Consider the following 23,289-nt stretch of genomic DNA (forward strand, 5'->3'; position numbering starts at 1 on the left):
ATAATAACCACAATTAAAATCCCATGTGAATAATTTTCAGTCAGTAAATAAATCACCTCCTCCTAGCGCCAAAACAGAGTTTTTTTTTTTCGAAATTGCCGTATTTCCATTAACCAAATTTATTGTCGAAATGTCAAATTGAGCATTTATAAGGTAAATGGAAGCACAGAGCGTACAGCAGTCAAACCAGCTAGCTACGCGTGCCGGAACGCCACCTGGGTTGCTAGGTAACAGGCTGGGCTCTGCTGGGGTTGCTAGGTAACAGCGCAGTGCCCTTTGAATGTGACTAAACGAACTGGAGGTTTTTGAAACAGACAACAAAAAACATGAACTTATTGCCAAAGACCAGCTGAGTGTTTCTGGGTTATTTTTAGAAGCAGTTGAGACAAAAATGTAAATGTAAAATGGTGGGAAAAAATTTAATTTGTATAAAAAAAATAGATTATTTTCTGTTGGTGAGAAAAAAAGGGAAAGTACGTCAGAAGAAAACAACTACATTTGCGAGCATATAAATGGGGCAGCTCGAGCCTTTCCAGGTGTTGGAGATTAAAAAGAATATAATCCCAAAATGGGAACCTTTGGGTCAGATTTTAGCTGCATAGTCAATATAATTTCCATTTGTACTTCAGGCTCCTCCTTTTGGCTGCACTGCCGCTGATTTACTGCTTTAATCATTGCCGGATTATAAAACATTACAGAAGATCAACCTCAGGTGATAACATGATGAAACCAGAGGTGGTTGCATCAGCGGCACATGAGGGAGAGACGCTTATCTGCTGTCTGTGGGACTGACCGAAGCATCTGTCTCCATCCTGATAAGATCCGACGGAGCAGCCCTGGGCGCACACGCCGTCCTGCAGCACGTATCCCTCCATGCACTGCAGGCAGTCGGTTCGCAGAGGGCCTTTACAGGCGTTGCAGCTCCAGTCACACTCTGGGAACAGCACAGGGGAAATAGAAGAGGACGTGTTGGGAACATTGGGAAAAAAGATGATTTGAATACATTTCTGTTGTTTATCACAAATCACCTGCACATCTGGAGCGCTGGTGGTGTACGAAATAAACCCTGGCAGGAGAATCAAACCCAATAAGAGCAAAACAATCCTCCTTCTGTTAGACTCCAGGTTTGAAATGAAGCGTCACATTGATTTCAGAGAAGAAAGGATGTAATTTTACAGTGAATGAAACTCTAAGCCAAGACACGTAATCAGAAATAACAGGTTTTAACGTGACTGTAGAGATCATTTGCATGTAGTTTCAAACAATCAGCACACTCTAGTTTTGGTCAGAAAAGAAACAGGTTTGCTGAATGTGAAAAAGAAAATTTAGGTATTACTGAACCATTGAAAGAAAAAATGTATATATATGTGTATTTTATTTGCCATTTAGTTTTTCATTTTTTATTTCAAAATAAAAATTTTAAAAGGATAAAAAAAAAAATATTTAATTAACTAAAATGTTAGACAATTTAAAAAATAATAAATTTAATTTGATGTTTAAATTAAATTATTTTTACATCAATACTAATATAAATCTATTTTTTAGTACATATGCTTGTAATAAACTAATTAAAAACTAACATTTAGAACCAACCAATCTGACTATTGTTAATATAAAATGTAATTTATTGCTATTTAATGTAAAATATATGCAATATCTAACCTAAATGTCTCTGGGTTTGTAGAAAACAGATAACAATCACAGAGTCCATTTGTCTACTTCATAAATTACTCAGAGGTTTTCTGTCCTTTGAAAGCTCCCGGTGGTTTCCTGGAGCTTTTCTAGTTTTCAGAGATAAAATGTTTGTCTTGTTTTCTCCAACTGAAGGTTCATGACAGGTTCATGTCGAGGCTGCAGCAAAAACGCACCATGCCCTGGAAAACCAACCGTTTCTGCTTACACTCCAAAAACAAGAAATCCCACCAAGCATTCCTCGTCTAGTTTCCAGTGCAAATATCTTAGTACACTTGAAATAAGACAAAACCAGCTTACAAGTGACTTTTATGAACTGTTTTAAGTAAAAATATTCTTAATATCAATGGAAAAAATGCTAGAAACTTTGGAAAAATATCTAGTGAAATAATCTACCAGTGGAACTATGGTAGTATTTTTAAATCAGTTTTAATTGATTAGTTACTTAAGACAAGCTCATATTTCTTGCTGGAAAGCTAGTTGTAAGTTAGTTTTGTCTTATTTCAGATATACTAGGATATTTCCACTAGAACTAGATCAAGAGTTTGTGTTTTCGCAGTTTGTTGTCACAGAAAAATTCTAACTTTTCACCTCGATGCCACACAAGTGTTTCCTCTTAGCTGCTAATCCTGAAACAAGCTAAAGAAGCAGCAATCTCGTCTCCATGGAGACGGTGCCTTAAGGTCCTCCAAACCAAGAGAAATCTCATTACTTGGAACCAAACCAGGGGTAAAGGGAGATACGAGAGGTGGCTTTCTGTAATCTACAGGGGATATTTGGTCCCTTATATTCTTTACTTCATTTAGTTATGGTTTGAGTAAAGGAAAATAAAGCCAGAATGGACTCCGATATGCACAAACTGCACAGTGGGACAATAAATAATCCTCTCTAACGGGAATAAGACATGAAAGCCGTTTCATTTTCTTGCTCTGCACTAAGCAATATTCCAGACTTGGTCTCATGTCATAAAACGATTCTCCCCAGATCCCAAATAAGAGAAAATAAAATTAAAAAAGGTAAGAAACAATGGTTTAAAAGATATTTCTAAGGGCCAACGCCTGATCCAGGATGTGGCAGATGAACAAAATCTAAAGCTCTCACTGCCTCCGTTAGGGTCAGAAAGATTCAACAATAAAGAATCATAATAAACTGGGAAGAAACGGCCTTAATGGGAGACATCCACACTGCAAAAACACAAAATCCTACCAAGTATTTTTGGTTTAGTTTCTGGTGCAAATACCTTCGTACACTTGAAATAAAACTAACTTACAGGAACTTTTTCATGAAGATAGGGGCTTGTTTTAAGTAAATAATTATTATTTCTATTGTATTGAAGATTCTTATGATGGGACTTGACAAACCGACCAACATATTTAATGTTTATTAATGAGTTTAGCATGAGCATTTGACAAAATGTAGAGTCTAGTCTGGTTTTCACAGCTGTTGGCTGATGTTTGTCATCTTATAGCTTTACATAAAAGTGCTTTTATGTAAAGCACCTTAAACTGTCTTGTTCCAGAAATGTGCTATACAAATAAACTTGACTTGACTTATTTCACTTATGACATTTTTACAATGTGATAAATTAAATAATCTGCTAATGGAACTTAATTCTGACTTTTTTGGCAGTATCAAGGAATTATTTACTTTTTTGTAAGTTAGTTTTGTCTTATTTAAAGTCTACTAATTTATTTTCACTAGAAACTAAACACACATTTTGTGTTTTTACAGTGTAAAACCAGAACCACAGCTGGCTAATCTCAAAATATAAAGTAGAATATTTTGTGTACTAAGGAAAAAAGTGGACCTTTTACTTAGGTGTGTGTCCCATTAAACTAACTACATAACAGAAAAAGAGTTTAAGCATTGCATTAACAGTAAAGCATTTAAGTCACATAAACTAAAAGATGCTGAAGCTTCTTTTGTCCAAACTGAAGATCTTGTCTTGCTTAACCAAAAAAGGAACATTCAACAACATTTTAATGCTTCAATGTTGGTTTTAGAAAAAGCAGACCTCTGGAAAAATCACACCTGATTAAAAAACTAAGTGTTTGATTGTGTTTGCCATTATCTGAGTCTGTGTGGGTTTGAGAAGCACAGCAAACACACAGATCAGTGTTTAGACAGGAAAACATGCTCTGCACTTGATGATAATGACGCCTGATGACAAGCAGAATCAAAACAATCAGTCACAGCAGGGCTGGGGCTTCCCTCTGGCAGATCCAATCAAACGCTCACCGATGTGACAACAAATCAATTACCAGCTTATTTATTTAAACTTCAAATTCCTGAACCTGACAAGTTAGAAGGTGTTCATCTGCAAAAAACCACAAACATGCCGAGTCCTGGCACTGAAATGCTCTATATTATTTACAAATGTAGAGCTGAACAAGCCGATGGTTGCTGTAAACACTAAAACCGACTCAAACTGGACGAAACAACGGCAGCTGAATTACTTCTTGACTGAATGGAGGATTAGCCGCTAAAGCTAATGGAATAGAAATAAAGCTCTGTGGCTGAGTATTTATAAAAATCTTTTTTTTCTCATAAATGCTGTTAATTACAACAAAGTTGTTCTTTTTCTGCCAGTTATTAGCCACATTTTTCCTCAAATTTAGCCTTTATTTAAAGTTATTAAAAGTGGAACCACAAACATCTAGTAACATTTAGTTGGTATATCTATTCATGAAAGATGCCAAATTATGACTTTTTAAAATAGTGAGTGATTCAGTAAAGCATTATTTCTTTGGGGAAAAAAAATAAAAAAATTTGGACAATGCATGAATGTTTCAGGTTTGTGATGATTTACAGATCACTATTCAACTAAATCTGAATCTGGCTGTTTGTTTTATAAATATATATTTTTCATTTATTGAGGAAAACATAAAAAACTGATAAAATTATTTTAGTGTTAAAAATTGATGGTCAAAGGTTTGGACAAAACTGTTTTAAGTGATTCTAAATGTTGAATTTTAGATAAGTATTAAAATATAAATGTTTTCCATAAATAACTAATTATTATTCTTTAATATGTTGGATAGGAGTTAAGAATTTTAATTAAAAATGGAAAAGAAACCAAAAATACAGCTTAAGAGGGTAAAATTAAATTAAACAAGACATCTTAACTTACTGTAAACCTAATTAAAATAATTTTTAATTAATTTATTAATATGAAAAGGAACTATTAAGTCAGATAATTATTCATCTCAAGAGTAGTAAAATTACATGTTCATGTTATATTTATTTTATATCTGCCACAATAATGAATGCAGTACATTTAATGTTATTTAAAAGATCAAAATATAGAGAACTAGATTAAGGAAAACTGTAGCCAAAGAGAGAAATTTAAAGAAATAAATGTGTAATATTTAGAAAGGATGGGGTAAAATGCCAATCTGTAGCAGCAAAAATAACATCCAATTATCATAAAGCCCAATTAGAGAGAAAGCTGTTAAAAACCTGAACCGTAACACAAATATGCAGACTTTCCTGCAGGACTATTCCAGAGAGAAATAAAGTTGTTGAATCTTAACAAAAAGCCCAGGATTTTCCATGAAGCTCATTAATCAACTTCACTGGGCAAAAGAAGATGTAAGAGAGTTAAAATGCACACACAATGGCTGGAATTTGCATTTCTGGTTCCAGAGTTTATTACTTGATTGATGGGCCCCATAAAATCACCGTGGCCTCCTGCACTACATGCAATATGGATGGAGAGTAATTTATGAACGCTATAAAGGCCGCGTACTGTATCCTCATTACTAATCAGGAGCGTCCTCCGCTGCGCGCTGCGGCGGTTTCCGTCTTACCTCTACAGGCGCGGGTCGTCGTGTTGAGGTAGTACTGATGGGCGCAGCTGTCGTACTGGCATTCTCCGAAGAGCAGCACCTTGGTCGGGTCACGGCAGGACGTACAAACCCCAGCGGTGTCGCATGTCAGGCACTGTCTGTCACAGGCTGCCAAAAACAGAAAGAAAGGTCGATAAAAAGGTCAACGCAGACAAGAGTGAGGGAAAGATCAATATAACACCTGCGGCAACCTAACGCTGTATGGATCTACCTTTGGCCAACCTTTAGGTGTGATTTTACTGTCGGATCTGTGCTTTTTTTTTGTTTGTTTTTTACCTTACCTTTCTTTTTATTTTAAAGGAGGCCTATTATGCAAACTTCACATTTTGTACGTTTTTATGCTTCCATTTTGGTTTCTACTGCTTCAACAAACAACCAGGCACAAAAAAATCCCACCTTCGCACAATGAGTTAATGTTTTTGGTGTCTGAAAAATTGGTCATTTCAAAAACCTCCCGGTTGTTAAGTTACCCTGAACTGTAACCTAGCAACCCCAGCAGAATTCTGCCCGTCACCTAGCAACCCAAAATGAGCTCCAGCACATTTGGTCAGCTAGTTTTACCGTTGTACATCAGTGACTGCTGTTTGTACTTACCATCCAAAAAACACTTGTTGCATTCTTGTTGGTTGTGCAGGAGGCTCTACTTCTGCTTTTCAAAGATGTACAATTGTGTAACTGTGCATCTGCTTCCAGCCATTTTCACATGCGAGTCTAAACGATGAGTTGGGGGGCTTGGCCAGCAGCAGCTTATTTGAATTTAAAGTGACGGAGGCCCTAAAACAACTCACTCAGAACTGAAAAAACCTAAAATCTCATTATCTAAGAACAATTTTGTGCAAAAAATATAATAAACAGTGTTTCGCACAGCCCATCGACGTATCCTAACGTTTTCAAGGAAACATAATAATTCGCCTATAACTTATCAAAAAGGCAAAATTATATACTGTAATGCAAGTTTTCCCAAGATTAAATCTGAATAATCTTTCCTATAGTTGGAATTTTTGTTGTTTAACGTAAACAATCGTCTTCAATGATATCCATAATGTACTATTGTGGAATGAAAACAAAATACTAATTTATAAGCAATGTTGACACTCATTGAGGCAAATGTTCTAAAAATATGTCTAGAGTCAGATTATTTTCTTGTACATTTCATAAACATGAGAACTGAATACCAAACAACATTTTAAAAAGTGAAACAACCGAGATTAAGTCTTATTTCTCCCGCAGGTCCTCATTAAGTGTATTTCTGAGTAGAAAGCTGAAAACCCCATGAACAATAAATTCACCTCCGTCTGCCTCCGGCTCCAACTATCTCTACGTATGCAATGTTTTATGTTATACTATAAACTACATTTTCTCAGTAAAGTTAAACAAAGATATTAATAAAATCACTGAAAAGGTGAACTACTAAAATCTTGCTTAGTTTTGAAAATGAAAGATAAGAACATGTAAGCTTTGGCTCAATCCTGACAAACTTGAACAATCGGTACTAAATATTAACTTTATAAAGGCAAAATAAATTAAAAATTTATTTTTCCCCAAAGAAGATTAAAAGGAAAAATATAAAAATTTAAACAAAAATGGTGTACAAACAGCAGATAAGTGTGACCAATCAGCAGGGGTGTTTCCTACCTTGACAGAGCCGATGACCGTTGTCATAGTAACCAACGGGGCATCTGGCAGCGCAGAGGCCAGAGGGCAGCAGGACACTTTTGGTGGGACAGGAAGTACAGGACAGAGGCCCCGCCCCACTGCAGGACTCGCATGAAGGATGGCATTCTGGGGAAAAAAGTGAATAAATTAGATTAAAATGACAGAAAACGATCAGCATAAAATGAAGGAAATTGGAGCAAAAAGCATAAATGTGAAAGTTATTACCTAAATATGTTAGGTAATAAAACATCGCTCAGAACTGAGTAAAAGTTCAAAAAGTAAAATTTTGTTTTCTAAATATGAGTTAAGAAGTCCATCACTAACTGTATAAAACTTTCAGAAAGCTGGAACATTTTTGATCAAAAACACTTTACAAGATTATAAGATGTCTTATTATAATGTAAATATAAGAAACGTGATGCTCAGGGATTTCTCTAACCTTTCATCAAATTTTAGCTTAAAAAGCCTTTTAAGACTCAGGCTTTTTAAGACTGAGCTTATAGAAATACATTATAGTTCGATACAAAGAGACAAAGAGCACGTAAAAATTTAAAGGTGTAGAGACACAAAAACAGATTAAAACAGACAAATGGAGACAGAAAGCTGGATAGACATATAAAAAATACATATAGAAATGAAGACATATATTTATATCAGGGGCCAAACATCTCAGAGTTGTCACATTTTCAGATTTTGGAAACAGTCCAGGTAAAATACAATAACAGCTACACACTTTGCTTTAATCACAACTAACCACAGGTCTTCCAGCAAGGGTTGAAATACTTCAATAATAGTTAAAGGTGACCTATTATGCTTTTCTAGGGTCTCTTCTCCCATTAAATCCTAATAAGCTCCTTCAGGCCACGCCTCCCAACTCAACATTTACACTTGCACTTGCATTTGAAAAGCAGAAGTAGAGCCTCCTGCACAACCAACAAGAATGCAGCAAGTAGTTTCTGAATGGTAAGCCAACAACAAAACAGTTGTCTTTTCCAGCAGCCATTTTGCAGTGCATAGAGCGGTAATACCAGCTGACCTAACGTGCTGGAGCTCAGCTTTGGTTTCCAGGAAACGGGGCATTGTCTGCTGATTTGTGACGATAAATCAGCAGACAATGAATTTTTTTTTAGATTTTTAGAAGCAGTAGGGAACCAAATCGAAGTACGAAAACGTGCAAAATGTGAATGTTGCCCAGTAGGTCTCCTTTAAATATATTCAATGGTTGCTACATTGATTGCAGCAAACAACTCTTCCACAGAGTGATTGTGTTTAATAAAAGAAAGCAAAGAAAAACTTGTTGAAGTGTTTGTCTGTGTCCAGCACCCATCCAACACCAAATCCCCTACAGGAAAAAACATAGAGGCTGGTCTAAATCTTTGCACTCAAAGACGGATCTCCACTCCAACCTGCTGAATTATTACATTCCCACTAGAATAAATTTGTAAATGCATGCTCTTGAGTTTAAAAATACATATTTATAATAATCAGTAATCACGATCAAGTGTATAATCATTGCAAGAGCCCTTCCACTCCTCTCGCTCTCCTTGGCGCCCTCCTTCCATCTCTGAGCACAGAACAAAAAAAAAAAAAACTCAAGAAAATTCAGGAAAGCAGCTTTAGTTCAGAAGTCTGACGCAACACCAGCAGGAGAAAAGGCTGCATAGTATAAAATATTGCCACAGATGCATTGAATCCCACGTCTGTTGTTCAGTGTCCCGTTTTATCTCTGCAGCGTTGCTTCTTTACGGTGTGTGTTGGTGTGTGTTGGTGTTCGGCTGCTTCGGGCTCGGCTAAATGAGCCTCCAGAGGTTTTGCGGCCCGAAGCCTCCTCCTCACATTTGCATTTAAATCTGCATGAAGACGCTCTGCGTGGCTGCAAGGCGCCCCGTCTTTTCTGCTGCTCACCTGCCGAATCGCAGGATGAGGACAGAGGAAATGATGATGATAATGACCCTGGACGATGAAGATGACAAAGCTAATAAGATTTAGGGCCATAAGAGAAAGAAGGGGGGATGATAGTGATAACGAGGCTAATGAGGATAAAGAGGAATTAGGGTAACGATCAGTCGTATACGGAGGATGAGAACACCGATGGTTATTATGAGGATGATGGCAATAATAACGACGAGGAGAACAGAGCTGAAAGGCTGGAATGAAAAGACGATTAAGAACCAGGAACGATGCAGAAATAGAGATGAAGACTGTTGGGAATAATGGGGAAACCAAAAGGTTACGACGAGGATGAAAGATTGGAGAAAACTATCAAATCTAAATGGGAACGGATCTTCAGAAAGCAGGAGTTTAGGTCGTTTGGTGCTCCGGAGGATACAGGTGCATTAACACAAAGCCAACAAAAAGCATCACAAATTATCTTTAATGGAGCAACTGTTGCTGCTCATCAGTCTGGAAAGAGTTTGGGAATGACATCCCAGCATGACAAAGCTCCAACTCAGAGCGTACAACTCCCAGGTAACATTTTAAAAGTCAAAGTTCATGAAAAGTTAAATATGGAAGAACAGTTTGCAAAGTTACGCTGCAAAAACACAAAATCTTACCAAGTTTTTTTGGTCTTATTTCTTGTGCAATTTTGTTAGTGCATTTGAAATAAGACAAACTAACTTACAAGTAACTTTTTGGCAAGATACAAGAGTTTGTTGTAAGTCAACAATTCCTTAATATTGATTTTAAAAAGTACTTATTTAATTTGCAGATTGTTAAACTTATAACAAAATTTTTTTCTGATGTTATAAGTGAAATAATCTGCCAGTGGAACAAACACTTTTTCACAACTATTAAGGAATTATTGACTTAAAACAAACTCTGATTTCCTGCTGAAAAGTTACTTCTAAATTAGTTTTGTCTTATGAAGTGTACTATTCCACTATTTCACTATTTGGTCTAGTAAAACTACTAGTAGACCAAATAGTTTTACTAGACCAAATACCTCTGTTGTTGAGTCAAACTAATATGTTATAATAATTATAAACGGATAAAAACACAAAATCCCTCATTGTTGTAGTGAAGCATGATGTCAGCATCATTGAGTGTCACCATAACAATGAATCAAAAGCTTAAGACCCTGAGCTAAACATACAAACCATCAGTTTTCTGCAACATCCTCTACAAAAAGGAACATTTAATTTCAACTAGAGACCTTTACATTTACTCCAAAAAGTTCAAACCGGGGACAAATGGTGGATTTCTAGTAATGTGTTGCTCAATTTAAGCTTTTCCAGAAGAAATACAAAAACCTGCTCTTTTCTTTGGATTCTGACTCAGTGTAGCTCGCATGAAAATGCTGCACACCAAGAACATTTAAGAATGAAATAAATTAAATATTTCAACTAAAAAATATCAAGATCTATCGGATGGAAAAGCCAAAGAGGTTGGTGTTTGTTTGACTCCTTGTTGTGGACATTTAATGTCACTTTTCTCACAAATATGTTGGAGGAGGCTTTGTGTTAAAAACCTTCGTGTGAGTACCAAAGAGGATTTCTTTTAGCTTCATTAACATTCGCCGTTTCTTCTGCTTCTTGTCATCGAGTCAAGACAGAAACAAAGAGGGTCGAGGACCAACTTCCACCTAGTCAGTCAGATCTTCAACCGGCCGGATGAATAAAACATGGAGGCTCTGATGAGATTTTAGCTCAGTTTTACATTCAAACGGCTGCTGTCGCACCTCTGACCTTTCTACATTTGATAATGAGACAGGAGAGTGAGAGTCCTTACTGATGCAGGCTCCGTGCCACGCATAATGATCGGAGGGGCAGAAAGAGACGCAGTGATCGCCAAGCAGCCACGTCCTCGCCGCTTTGCACCACAGGCACACGCTGCCAACGCCGGTCTGGAGGTCCGCCGTGCAGCGCTGGCAGTCGGAGCTGCACTCTGTGGGGGGAACACAGGAAAGAACATTTTTATTTCCTACTGTCCTCCTTTTTTGAGTTTTTTAATTTATTTATTTACAGGATGTAAGGGGAATAAAACTAACAATTATCTTAGTAATCTATTAGATTATTCTAACTATTAACCATGAAATCAGATTTTAAAAAATTAAGATTTTTTTTAATTTAACCACTTAAGTCTCTTTTACACAGTATTAGAAATACATTGAAAGATACAAATTATGAAATTCCTTTTTTAAATTAAATGCAATAACATAGCATTAATTCAGTGAAAGTTCAATCACTTGTAGGAAAGGATGCATCTACATCTAAAAAAATATCTACAACTGTTCTTTTTTTTGGATTAGGAAATATTAGGGCTGGACAATAAATCAATAACAATATATGTCGTGATAGATGCGAGATCAATAACAACAGAAAATATGTCTGATAGAATATTCAATAATTCCACTGAACCGCAAAGCATTCTGGGAGATGTAGGCAGAGGTTTAGCCGCTAAACCTTTAAATACCGACTAAGGTAGGTTGGTGGAATCAACTAACTCACTCACTCTTTGGTTACCTAGCAACTCACTCACTCTCTGGTTACCTAGCAACAACCTGTGGAGTAACTTCCACAGTAGCAGTTTCAGGTTTCAGCAATGTGATTCATAACTGCTTAAAAATAAAATAAAAGGGGGAAAATTATAGAGAAAGCTGTGGATAAAAAAGGAAAGATCACATCAGATATTTAAAAGTAAAAACCTAACATTAATTATCAATATCAACTGATAAGAAGTGTTCATATCGTGATACTATTTTCAGTCATATCATCCAAATGGATAGCACAAGTTGCAGAATAGATATTAAAAAATCATTTAAGGAGTTCTAGGTGGAGCATATTTATAGACATAGATGTTTTTTTTTTATTTTTTTTTTAATCTTAAATGCAGAATATATATACTGGAACCAGATTTGGTGTTAACTTGCGACATTGGTTCAAAACTATGTTCGGGAACCAGAGCGGGCTCCAAACTGAATTGGAGGAAAAACCTTAAGTGAGTTTTCTCCAGGGGATCCAGCTTCCTCCCACAGTCCAGAAACATGACAGTTAATGAGGTTAATTGGTCTTTAAATTGTGCTGTGTCTGTGCAAAACTTTACTGATATTTCGCTAAATTTGAAAAAACATATTTTTGTAATCATGGCGTTTCTGTTAGAAAAGAAACTAAATTAAAGTCGCACGTGAATAAGTTTGTTCACATGATAAGTCATTAAAAATCACATTGCGCCATCAACCTGTTGTCTTCTTTGTCATTTCCGTCAGTAGTAACATCTTGTTGTTGGTCACATGATTTGTGTGATGCAAAAGAAACATTTCCAATAGAGTTTCAGGAAATCAACCAGTTTAGATACGGCCAAACCCCCCCCCCCAAATTTTCACTTTATATTCAGCTCTTTTGAAACTGACATGTTTCCATTAAGTCAATTTATTTTCAAAAATTTAAGGTTAATGTAAACGCAGCTAAAGATTAGGGGTGATGTAAAATGTGCTGCATGTTCACCTTACTGAGAGCCTCATTAGTATAGATGTTTGAATCCTAGATGCTCCACTTTCCTTCACTTTCTGAAACCTGAATCTCCTTGTTATTGTCTCCCACAGCAGATAAGAGCTGACCCACATGCTTCAGACAGAAGTACCGCCCAGCCAACCAGAATACTCTGAGATTAGCTCAACAATGGCCAACAGCTCCAGGCATTTTATCAGATCTGGGTTTTATGGCGTCTGGGTTGTGGGAACCTTTCAGTTGTTCGCCTCTGCAGAGATAACCATCAGCAGGGAGACGCAGAAAACCCCTGAAGGTGACGGCTTATCTCTGGACAACAGAGAACGACAAAGACTGGCCACACATGGGGGCACTGGAGAGAAAAGGAAAGATTTTACTCTATTGTTTTACTTTTCCAACAACAGAATTTGAATTAACTGTTTAGACAGAAAGAATAAACACTCCCATGTCTTTTTCCTGCAATTTAACCAACACTAAACCCTTGTCGACGTTTCTTTTTAGTTTCTCTGCATTTCACGTTTTATGCAGCTCCATTTCCATTACTTTGCTATCCGTACCATGCTAAATTTAGAACAGTAAGAGCATATCTCCTCTAAAAGAAACTGACACTGCTTACACCAACACATCAGCCGAGCCCTGAGGGGCAAAATCCTGTTTGCATTTTGTGTCAAGTCTTCAAAAAGCAGCAATCTGAGATGTAATCACCACTGGAAAACAGACGGGAATGCTATTGTCTCACGCCATTTGCATTTTTCCCCTGCATATTTCCACATGAGGATTTTTGGCACAAAAAACATATTTAGTTTATTGAGCCAAAAACACTCAACTAATAAAGTCAAGATTAAAGGAGAGGAAAAGGGTTAGAGATTGGAAAATAAATTAGTTTTCTGGTAATTTACTGATGAAACCATATATTTACATACACTGCATATAAAAACACATTTCTCTATCTGAAAATGTGTGTGTGAAGCAACTACTGTGAGAAACGTGAAGAAACAAACCCAAAAGTTTGACCCAAGTCATATTTTAAAGCAGTTTGTCCCTGATACTGACCAAATGTATGTAAACATCTGAAGTCATGGAGAGTCACATGTTTTCTGGCATTTAACAAATAGAGATAATTTAGGTAATTCTCACTAAAATAAGAAAAGTTTGGTCTCATTTAACTCCAGACAGTGAGAAAAAAAAAAGTTGTTTGTTTTTTTATTGAATGTATGCAAATATCTGGTTTCAACTGTATGGACTAAACATACTGGCAGAGATGATGAATGAATGAGTGAATGGAAAACCGCTGCGCTTTTAGCAGTAACAGCAATATCTGTTATTGCATCATAGAGCAATAACAGATATAGCTTACAAAGGAGGTTACATTCACACGGCAGGTGAATTCGGCCCATATCTGACTTTTTCACGGCAGTCTGAGGGGCTCGAATTCAATTTGTCACTTCCGAATGTGGAACTAAATTGGACGTTTAGTTTTCAGTTAGAACGGCCATGTTGCATTTTATTCAACTTTTACATCATTGGCGTGAGACATGCGTCATAATTCGGGTCCAAAAGTCTGTTGATATTAGTTCTGTTTTCTTCGTGTTGTTATGATGTTGTCCCAATACTGTCAGCTCCGATTCCTCAACAACTTAAAAAATTGATCCATAAACAATAAAACGTTTCGCTGCTGTGTTGCGTCTAAATTCTTCTTCTGCGCATGCGGGTCACTTTGGGCTCAGACCGTTCACACAAAAGTCAGGCTGTGGTTGCATTTAATTCAAAAGAGAAAATCTGCAAAAATAAAATAAAAAAAAAACAGAATTGTGCATCACACATAAGTTATGTGAATGTAGATATTGTTGTAGCATTTCAATGTTAGAACTGCCATTTTTACTATTTTCTCCACTGTTTGTTTAAATACCAATACATTTTAAAATATGTTACTGTGTGCATTTTAATGATAAAAATTACCCTTCTGTACCTGACTGGTACCTTAAGAAGAGTATTGCAAATAGTTTTTAAGTGCAATATTTGTGTTTGTATCGTTATGATTGCTCTGCCAGCCATATAATTACCTAAAAAAGTAGAAATAAATAGTTTTCATCATCACTTTTATCATTATCAGAGTAGTGTCATAAACTATTGATATAAAACATTAAGTCCAAATCGAACGCCCTTACAAAACTCCACTGCTATGCTGATGATGCTGTGATATCAAGGTAACATTTGGTCTTCATGCTGCTAAAATTATTCAACCAAGCAAGGTTTTCCAGCATATTATCAAGAATTTTATAATATACACCTGATGGATAAATCTTTGACATCTCATTGCATATTAGGAAGAAAAGTAAAAAAATGATCCAAAACACTGGAGGCATGCCTGAAATGCAAGATATACACCACTGCTGAAAATTTATCTCTAGTTTACTCGCATGTAAATAACCCAAAGATTTTTTTTGTAATTCGGTTCTGTGAAAAAAGTACTTTGGGTCGACGGTTTAGTGGGTCTGGACTTAATGACTTAGCAGCCAGAGGAATTTTAGCTTAAAGTTTCTTCTTAAGATCTTTTTTTTTTTTTAAATAATGTGTTTTTAATTATTTGCATAATTCAGTTTGTTCCAATTGATTTAATTAAATCATGAAGAACATTTATACAATTGTTTTGATTTTTTAATTTGTGAAAGGTGGTGGAACCCAATAAATAGAATGTCAATGATGTGGTTTGTCCAGGAGGGGCGCCAGAGAGCAATAAACCTTCACTGAAAACCATTTTATTCCTCCAGATTTTGTAGTTTTGCAAATCACAGAGTCTTTTTTAATGATTTCTCTGCAAAATCATTCTCACATTTAGTTACATTCAAAGATGCTTCTTTTAATGTAAAAAGATTGTAGAACTCAATTATCCAACGAACTGAATCTGATCAGGGGAGTTAATGATTTTCTGAGGTTGGGAAAACACAACGCAAAAGGAAGAGGAACAAATATTTGCAATGTCATCTAACAGTCAAACTTTCCATGTAATATCACTTTGCAACAAAACCCGAATCAGCATTCCTGCAGCCAGCGCTCCGCAGGTGATCCCTCTCCGAGCTCTGAACAAATTGCTCCACATCGGAGATAAGATAACTCAGGCGTCAAGGATTATTGACTGTGCAGCCTAAAACTGAATATAAAACTAAAATGGTATTGATTTTGCCCCTCGGAGTCCCTCTTTATAGCATAGTTACCATTTCTGAAGCACATAAAAAGATATTCTGGAGTTATAAATGTGCAGGACGGATGCTGCTGCTCTCCTGTTGGGCCGTTTTATGAGACATTACCCAGAGTTTCCTGCATCTGCAGCATAGACCACAGGAAGTTGCTTAATGAGGCTGATGTGTCTTTGCTGCTTAGCTAAGAGTTTGCAAAGTCAAAACAAGATCAAATTGGTTTCTTAAGGTATTTTGTAAGAGAGCAGAACGCGATCAGTAGGTTAGATGTCAGTGACTGTGGCGTGAGAATAACCGGAGCGGGAAACTGGGTGGCCCGTTCTGATGTGTGTTCACCTTGTCTGGGCATGTCGCCCTGACGAACGGATTTATAACCAAAGTTATTAAAGAAGTCATTCATTTCTCTCTCAGCTCAAATGTGTTTTGCTTTGGGCTCAGTCCCTTTTCATCCCTTGTTTTCAAATATCCATCGATCCAAGCAGGCAGGCTCTCCCGTAATCCCATGAAATGAACTTTGAGACGGCTTCTCAGGGTTTTCTGGAGGGATTTCAAAGTTCTGCTGTTTTCTTTGCAGCCCCAATGTTCTCACATATTTTCTTTGCTTATTAAAAGCAAATTAATCCCTTCAGTTTTTAGTAACTTGAAATAAGCTCCTATATACTGCTGAAAAGTTAGTTTTATTTGATTTCAAGTGTACTGAGATATTTGCATAACCAGACCAAAAATACTTGGTACATTTTCAGTTTTTGTAGTGTAAGATGTTTTCTGCCAACTTACAAGTAACATTAAAGCAAAATATAGTAACTTTCTTAAGTAAAAAATTATTTAATATTGGTGAAAATGCAGATAACTTCACTTATACTATGGGAAAATGTCTTGTTATAGGTGAATTTATCACACAGTGGAGCTAGGACATTTTCATCAAAATTAAGGAAATATTTACTTAAAACAGGCTCCAACATCTTGCTGAAAGTCACTTGTAAGTTTTTTCTTATTTCCAGTAGAAACTAGACAAAAGATACTAGGTAAGATTTCGTTTTTTGCAGTGTGATAAACACAAAAAATAATAGTGTTTGACAGAAGATGGTATGTTTAATCCAGTAACATGATTCCTAAAGTGCCATTCACCAAAAGTTGCAACCAGAGTCCAGAAAATAAAAGGTTTTCTGAACAGCTGGTGAAAAGTATCAGGTGGTTTAAAACTTTTGCACAACACTGAGTCTTAAGACTTTTCTCTGCTGTAGTTTATCTGTATTTCTGAGAGACATTTATGTTGTTAAGAGTTAAGATGGTGTTTCCCAGGATGATTCCTTTAAACACAGAAACATCGACTCAGATCTATACAGAAAATAGGAATCTGAGCGTTGCTGCAGTTTAATTTTATTTTTCCTCTTTTTCTCTCAGTGTAAAAACTCCACAGGGTAATAAAAACACAAACTGCTCAAAAGCTCCCCTGGCAGGAGCTCACAATTAATACTGATGAAGTAAAAGCTCCATCGCAGCTAAACGGAGCAATATTGATCAGTGAATTATCCTGGAGAACGGCAGCGCTCTGAGTCGATACTGATACAGGTAGATAACTGCGGCAACATGCTACCAGCCATGTATCTTCAGTGTGGAGCACTTTCAGGCTCACAGAGAAAAGAAAAAGCTGCCTTTGTGCTTTATTTCACTTTTATTATAAGTGGTTACCATGGTGACACGTCTATTTAAAGCTACGTACGGCGACAAACAACCAGAGGTGGGCAGGGTACCCAAAAATTTTACCCAAGTAAAGAGCAGCACTACTTCAACATGTTTTTACTCAAGTAAAAATGAAAAGTAGACATCCAGGAAATTCCTCAAGAGTAAAAAAGTGTTTGGTAAAAAGTCTACTCAAGTAAAGTTACACCATCAGACGGACCGAAGTATAAAATTAAGTGGAAATGTCGGTATTTTAAGGACAATAATTCATATAAGACACAAAAAGTAACACAATCAGACAAAAGAACATTTTTACAAATCATTTTTAACAGAAGCTGCAGGTGTGTGTTTGTGTCCGGTGGATTTTTGGTTAAAACTTGTTTGTTTTTCATTCAGTGGGTAGAAAATCCAGAAATTTTACACAAGAAAGAGCAGAGATACTTCATAATAAAATTACTCAAGTAAAAGTAAAAACCATAACATAGTAAAAATACTGCTAAAGAAATGTTTTTCAAAAAGTTACTCAAGTAACTGTAATTGAGTAAAGGTAACTTACTACCCAACTCTGCAAACATTTTGCTCCCAAAAGGTTCTGGTTGGAAAAGTTTCTGAAACATATGAAGTGTTTCTCAGTTTTTATTTAACAAACGAAACAAATTCAGGAAAAAAGAGAAGAAATAGAAAGATTGAATAAAATTATCCTGTGAAACACTACATTAAGTTTTAAAAACATTTTTAAAAATACCGTGGTAGTTTGTCATCAATGCCCCAAAAGGTAAAACCTTCATTTTTAAAAACAGAGGAGTTCTTGTTTGGGAACCAATGATGGAAGATTAATTAAGAAACCTCAATTCTTCTCTCGGCTTCTAATTTTTTATGCAGATTGGTTTTGGTTTTGACAATATCACTTAAAAGCTTTGCCAAGTTACACGCTCCAGTGCATTTGGTCTCTGCTGTCAGAGGCTCATTAATAAAAGAACCAACCGCGCTTTTATTCAGCACGATTATTCTTCTACAACTGGGGGAAATGCTGCATATGTAAATCTGAAGGAAGAGAAGCACCGTCTCACTTATTTGTGCAACAAAATCAAGTTAAAAGCAGGAGAGACAAAACGTCAAACACTTTTTAAATATATTCACATTTTCATCCCTTTTCATGGGATTTAATTTTATAATTTTATAAATTGAAGGAAACCTACAAAAATGTGATGAATTCTGATTTATTTCTTAAAATTTCACAAACAAAATGATAATTTAGCTGATTAAAGAAAATCAGCCATTTACACCAATGTGACAATGGCATCTAAAGCTCTACGGACCCCATTGGCCTCAGTAAAGGTCAGAGGTCATGATTCAACAACTGGAAATGGAGTCAAAACCACTGCTGACCCACAAGAATAAAAGACCCCTTTCATATTTACCATCAAACATCCTGGAAAAATTGTCTACAAACTAACGAGGCTAAATTGGAGGTGGCCAACATTTACTGCATCTTTGAAAAGCAGAAGTGGAGCCTCCTGCACAACCAACAAAAATGCAGCAAGTTGTTTCTGGATAGTAAGTCAACGACAAAACTCTCTTAAAACCAGCTTACCAAACTTACTGGAGCTCAGCTTGGGTTGCTAGGTGACGGGCGGAGTTCTGTTTGGGTTGCTAGGTAACAGCACAGTGCCAGTCAATTGTGACTCGATAATCTGGAGGTTTCTGAAATGGCTCGTTTTCCAGAAACCAAAAAATATTAACTTATTGCCAAAAATGGGTGAGATTTGCTTTAAAACTGTTTTTAGAAGCAATATAAACCCAAATGGAAGCATAAAAAATTTACAAAAGGGGAATTTTGCATAATAGGTCAATTTACGAACAGTTCTTTTGTTTGATTTTCTTGTTTTTTTTTTTGTTCTTTTTTCTTCTTTTTTTGGATTTTTCCATTTTTTCTTATTTACTATTTTTAGCTTGATTGACCAAGAAACTAACATAAATACAATAGAAGGCCAAGACATACTATCTATCCCATAAAGCTTATTAAAAGGTTCAAATTCACATTTTTCACAAAATTAGAAAAATAATGGCTAAATTAGGACATTTTAAGGAGTCAGCTCTGCCTTGTCAACACTGAAATATTTCTTTAAAGGTAAAGAAAGACTAAAGGGATTGATAATGGAGGTGGACAGGAAGAACCAGAGGGAGAGGGAGAGAATGATGGACGGAGAGAAGATGAGAAGAGACAGCAGACGGCGAGACATCTGCCTCTGATGGATCCCCTCATATAAGCTGATGACAGAGTGACAGCCTCAGTGATGAGGGAATAACGTTATAACAAGATGTAAAGCTCAAGTTTTACATCATACTGAACCCTCTAAAGTGCAAGTTTGTGAGAATTCAACAGGAAGTATTATTGTTTTAAGATTTAGACAGAAAAAAGGGTGAAGAATGATGACCAGAGTACATCTTTGGCCCAGATGAGCCTTATTTCAAAACCGATTCCAGATCAGTGTGCGTGTTTGCAAACAACCATAAGAGTTTAACCGGCTTATCTGGCGTCGGCAGGATTAGTGGCTTAGAGAGGGAACTTCTAGTTAGTCTTAGTTTTCACAAAGTCACTTCTTCTTCGTTTGAGTCCATCACTATGGAAACTTGTGCTGGAGTCCAAAGTTGCTCCACAGCAGGAAATCAATACATGTTAAAAAAAAAAAAAAAAGCAGCGCTGCCCGATAAGGCAGGTCTCTCAGCTTACTCTGAGCTTCCACTGCTGGGACTTTCTCAGAGAATCACAATACATTTAATAAGGTCAGGTCTAAAAAAAATCCATGTTTGCTGACCCAAACCATCCCTGGAGGTCAGAGTTATGCCTCCATTCAGAACCAAATGCAAGAAGTCATTTAGTCCCACAGCCAGGCACTTCATAAGGACGATATTTAAAGGGCATATTTCAGCATATTTTGGTGACAGCACCAACATAAATAAATCAAAATTTGGCCTTTCCGCTGATTTTCAAGCAGATAAGCAACAGGAAAGCAATGTTTCTCTCTCTGGAGGCTGACTTTTATAAAGTGGGGTCGACATAGGTCAACTATATACTGAAAATAGGTTGTTTAATTCGATTAACTTCAACTGGAAATGCTTAAAAAGGCAGTTTATGCAAATAAATTAATGACTTCTGGTGTCTGGAAAATGAGTCATTTCAAAAACTTCCTGATCATCAAGTCACAATGACAGGCACTGCGCCGTTACCTAGCAACCCCAGCGAAGCTCAGCTGTTACTAAGCAACCCAGGCCTTTCTCCAGCATGTTCGGTCAAGTTGTTTTATCTCTGTATGCGCTGTACAATGGCTGCTGGAAACGAGCACTGTGTAGTTGTCGACTTGCCATCCAGAAAAAACTGTAAGACAAAAATCTTCAGTCTGGTGCTTTGGTCGCAAAAAGCTCTTTTTTTGAAGACAGTTCAAAAAAATTAAATTTTTCATTTATTTTATTTGTCATTTCTGTTATTTTGTTTATTTATTTTGGATATTTAGAATGTCTTCTAGCGTTAAATGTTTATTAGAATTTAAAGTTTATTGATCTTTGATAATGTGTTCTTGCATTATTATGATATTATTACTATCATATTACTTGAAAATGGTCTCAATACTACAATATTGTTTATTGCCATAACTTCTGGAACAATTTATTGTTATTGTGATTCCCTGAAATAAAACCCAGCAAAATAAACTGACTTTAAGTTACAGAATATAAATTAGATGCTAAGAAAGGAAACTAAAGTCAGAGAAGCTGCCAGTATTTTAGTTTCATCTGAAGCTCTCTGATAAAGTGAACTTTTTTGGTTCGTTTTTTTTTTTTTTTTGTATTTTATTAATGAAATAGTCATTTAGTTGGGATAAAGAAAAAGTAATAGTTTGAGTTTGCTGCCTGTGGTGCATTTTCGTCCAGCTGGGGGTAAGCTTCAACACTTTAAATATCACAAAGAGCCTTGAGAGATGCAGAAAACACAGTTTATCGATAAAAATTAATGTGTCTAAATGCAACAGAAATGAGTTCAGCTAAAGTCCAAGGAATAAGGAGATAAGGTTAAGTTCAAATGGTGCTGGTAGGGTTGGGCTCTCTGGTTTGATTGTGACAGAAACTTTTTTTTGGGTAATTAAACCTGCAAACCCTCATAAATTGTTTTCTTTTCCTTTTGACTGGTTTTGATTCAACTTCCATTCATACCGGTATGTAAAAGTGAACAGAAATGCAAAGTTTTTTCAGTATGCTGGTTCGTGGTATCAAAAATTCTGATAATTATGGACAATGACTGAGTATTTCCTCTCCTTGCTAAAAATAAAAAGCATTTCTTTCTTTCGTTTCTTCTCTGCAGTTATTCTGCTGCAGAGAAGTACAGTTTGTTCAGCTGTTTGTCACATCAAAGATTCCCTTAAGTTGAGCATTTGCTGCACAATTTGTGTCCATTTTCAGTGGATTTCCCACTTGTGCAACAATTTTTTGAGATCAAACCAAGTTTCAGCTTAACTGTGTCGTGTTTCATAAAACAAACAAGAACAGATGATTAACTCACAACCAGGAAATATACAGCTACAAGAAATTAAACCTGTTTATGGTCAAACCTCATGATTGATTGATGGACAGACAGACGGATGGATTTATTAACAATGATTAAAAGCTGTAAGAAGTAGGAATTAAAGAAGTGAACCTTCATTAAAACCTGTATTAATTAAACCAAATATCATTCAGTACGACTTTAAATCTTTAGTATTTACTACATTTCTTCAATAAACTAGATTTTAATTGACTGGGTGCGTTTTATCCCTAATTATAATGAAATTCCCACATTATTTACAACATTCAGGTTTCCAAGCAACTGTTTGGAGTTAGAATGTTGCTGCTTAATTTTCTAGCTAAAACAGGTCATTCCTCATGAATTGAAGATTTGATGCAAATTAGATCCTTTTAGCAGACTTTTTTAAATCAAAATTAAAATGGTTCTAAAGTTCAAAAGTTAACGACTTTGACGAGAAGATATTGCTAAGAAAAACAAGCAAAAAGTAAAAGTTCCCACCAGAAATTTCATCTTTAAACATTAAAACATACTCAGCAGAAAGAGAAGATACAAATTAAAATGTAACAGACATGGCTGTTGTTGAAACCTGCAGAAGAAGCGGTATGTCTCGGTATGTCATCATGCGAAGCTGGGTGGGCAGAGGAAAACTCAACTCCTGGCAGAGCTGGAGATTAATTTCCCAGTAGAGTCCAGTGCCGGTGCACAAACAAGCCCTCCTGGCTGCATATTTCATGAAAACAGCGACTTACGGAGGCACTCTGCGGTGACGGCGCTGAGGAAGCGGCCCTCCTGGCAGCCCGTGGTGCAGTAGCCACTCTGCAGGGCGCCCCCCGGGGGACAGGAGGTGCAGTCCGCCTGGGATGGGCCGGAGCAGGTCTGGCACAACGGATGACATGCTGAGGGAAAATAGGACACGGATGATGGTGATGATGATGAAAACTCACAGAAATTCAGCTGTCATAAAAAAAGCTGCTTCCTTTCTGGGAATTTGTTGAAAAAAAAAAAATTCATTATTTGACCTTTAAATGTGCAGGTTGTCTCATTGAGATCCAGAGGCTCATTTAAAAGAGAGGCAGGTTTTGATAAAACAAAATTGCAAACACAAGTAATATTGTTTTGTTGTAACTTCAGAAACATATAGAAATCATTGCTTTGTTTTTAAAAAAAAAATCAATCCTATAGAGCAGGGGTGTCAAACTCAATTTCAC

General features: G+C 36.3%; 1 protein-coding gene across 1 annotated transcript in view; it reads right to left on the reverse strand.

Moving 5' to 3' along the window:
* The window catches only part of fras1 (Fraser extracellular matrix complex subunit 1), a 242,457-nt gene that overhangs the window by 78,132 nt on the left and 141,036 nt on the right, over positions 1-23,289 (reverse strand). Inside the window, exons 19-23 of the mRNA XM_016669157.1 lie at positions 22,831-22,977; positions 10,926-11,081; positions 7,176-7,322; positions 5,502-5,648; positions 794-934 (exon numbers count right to left, since the gene is read on the reverse strand). Of these exons, the coding sequence (XP_016524643.1) occupies positions 794-934; positions 5,502-5,648; positions 7,176-7,322; positions 10,926-11,081; positions 22,831-22,977 (738 nt within the window). The remainder of the gene's footprint in view (positions 1-793; positions 935-5,501; positions 5,649-7,175; positions 7,323-10,925; positions 11,082-22,830; positions 22,978-23,289) is intronic.

This window comes from Poecilia formosa, unplaced genomic scaffold (genome assembly GCF_000485575.1).
Source record: "Poecilia formosa unplaced genomic scaffold, Poecilia_formosa-5.1.2 Scaffold20, whole genome shotgun sequence".
In the NCBI taxonomy this organism is placed as follows: domain Eukaryota; kingdom Metazoa; phylum Chordata; class Actinopteri; order Cyprinodontiformes; family Poeciliidae; genus Poecilia; species Poecilia formosa.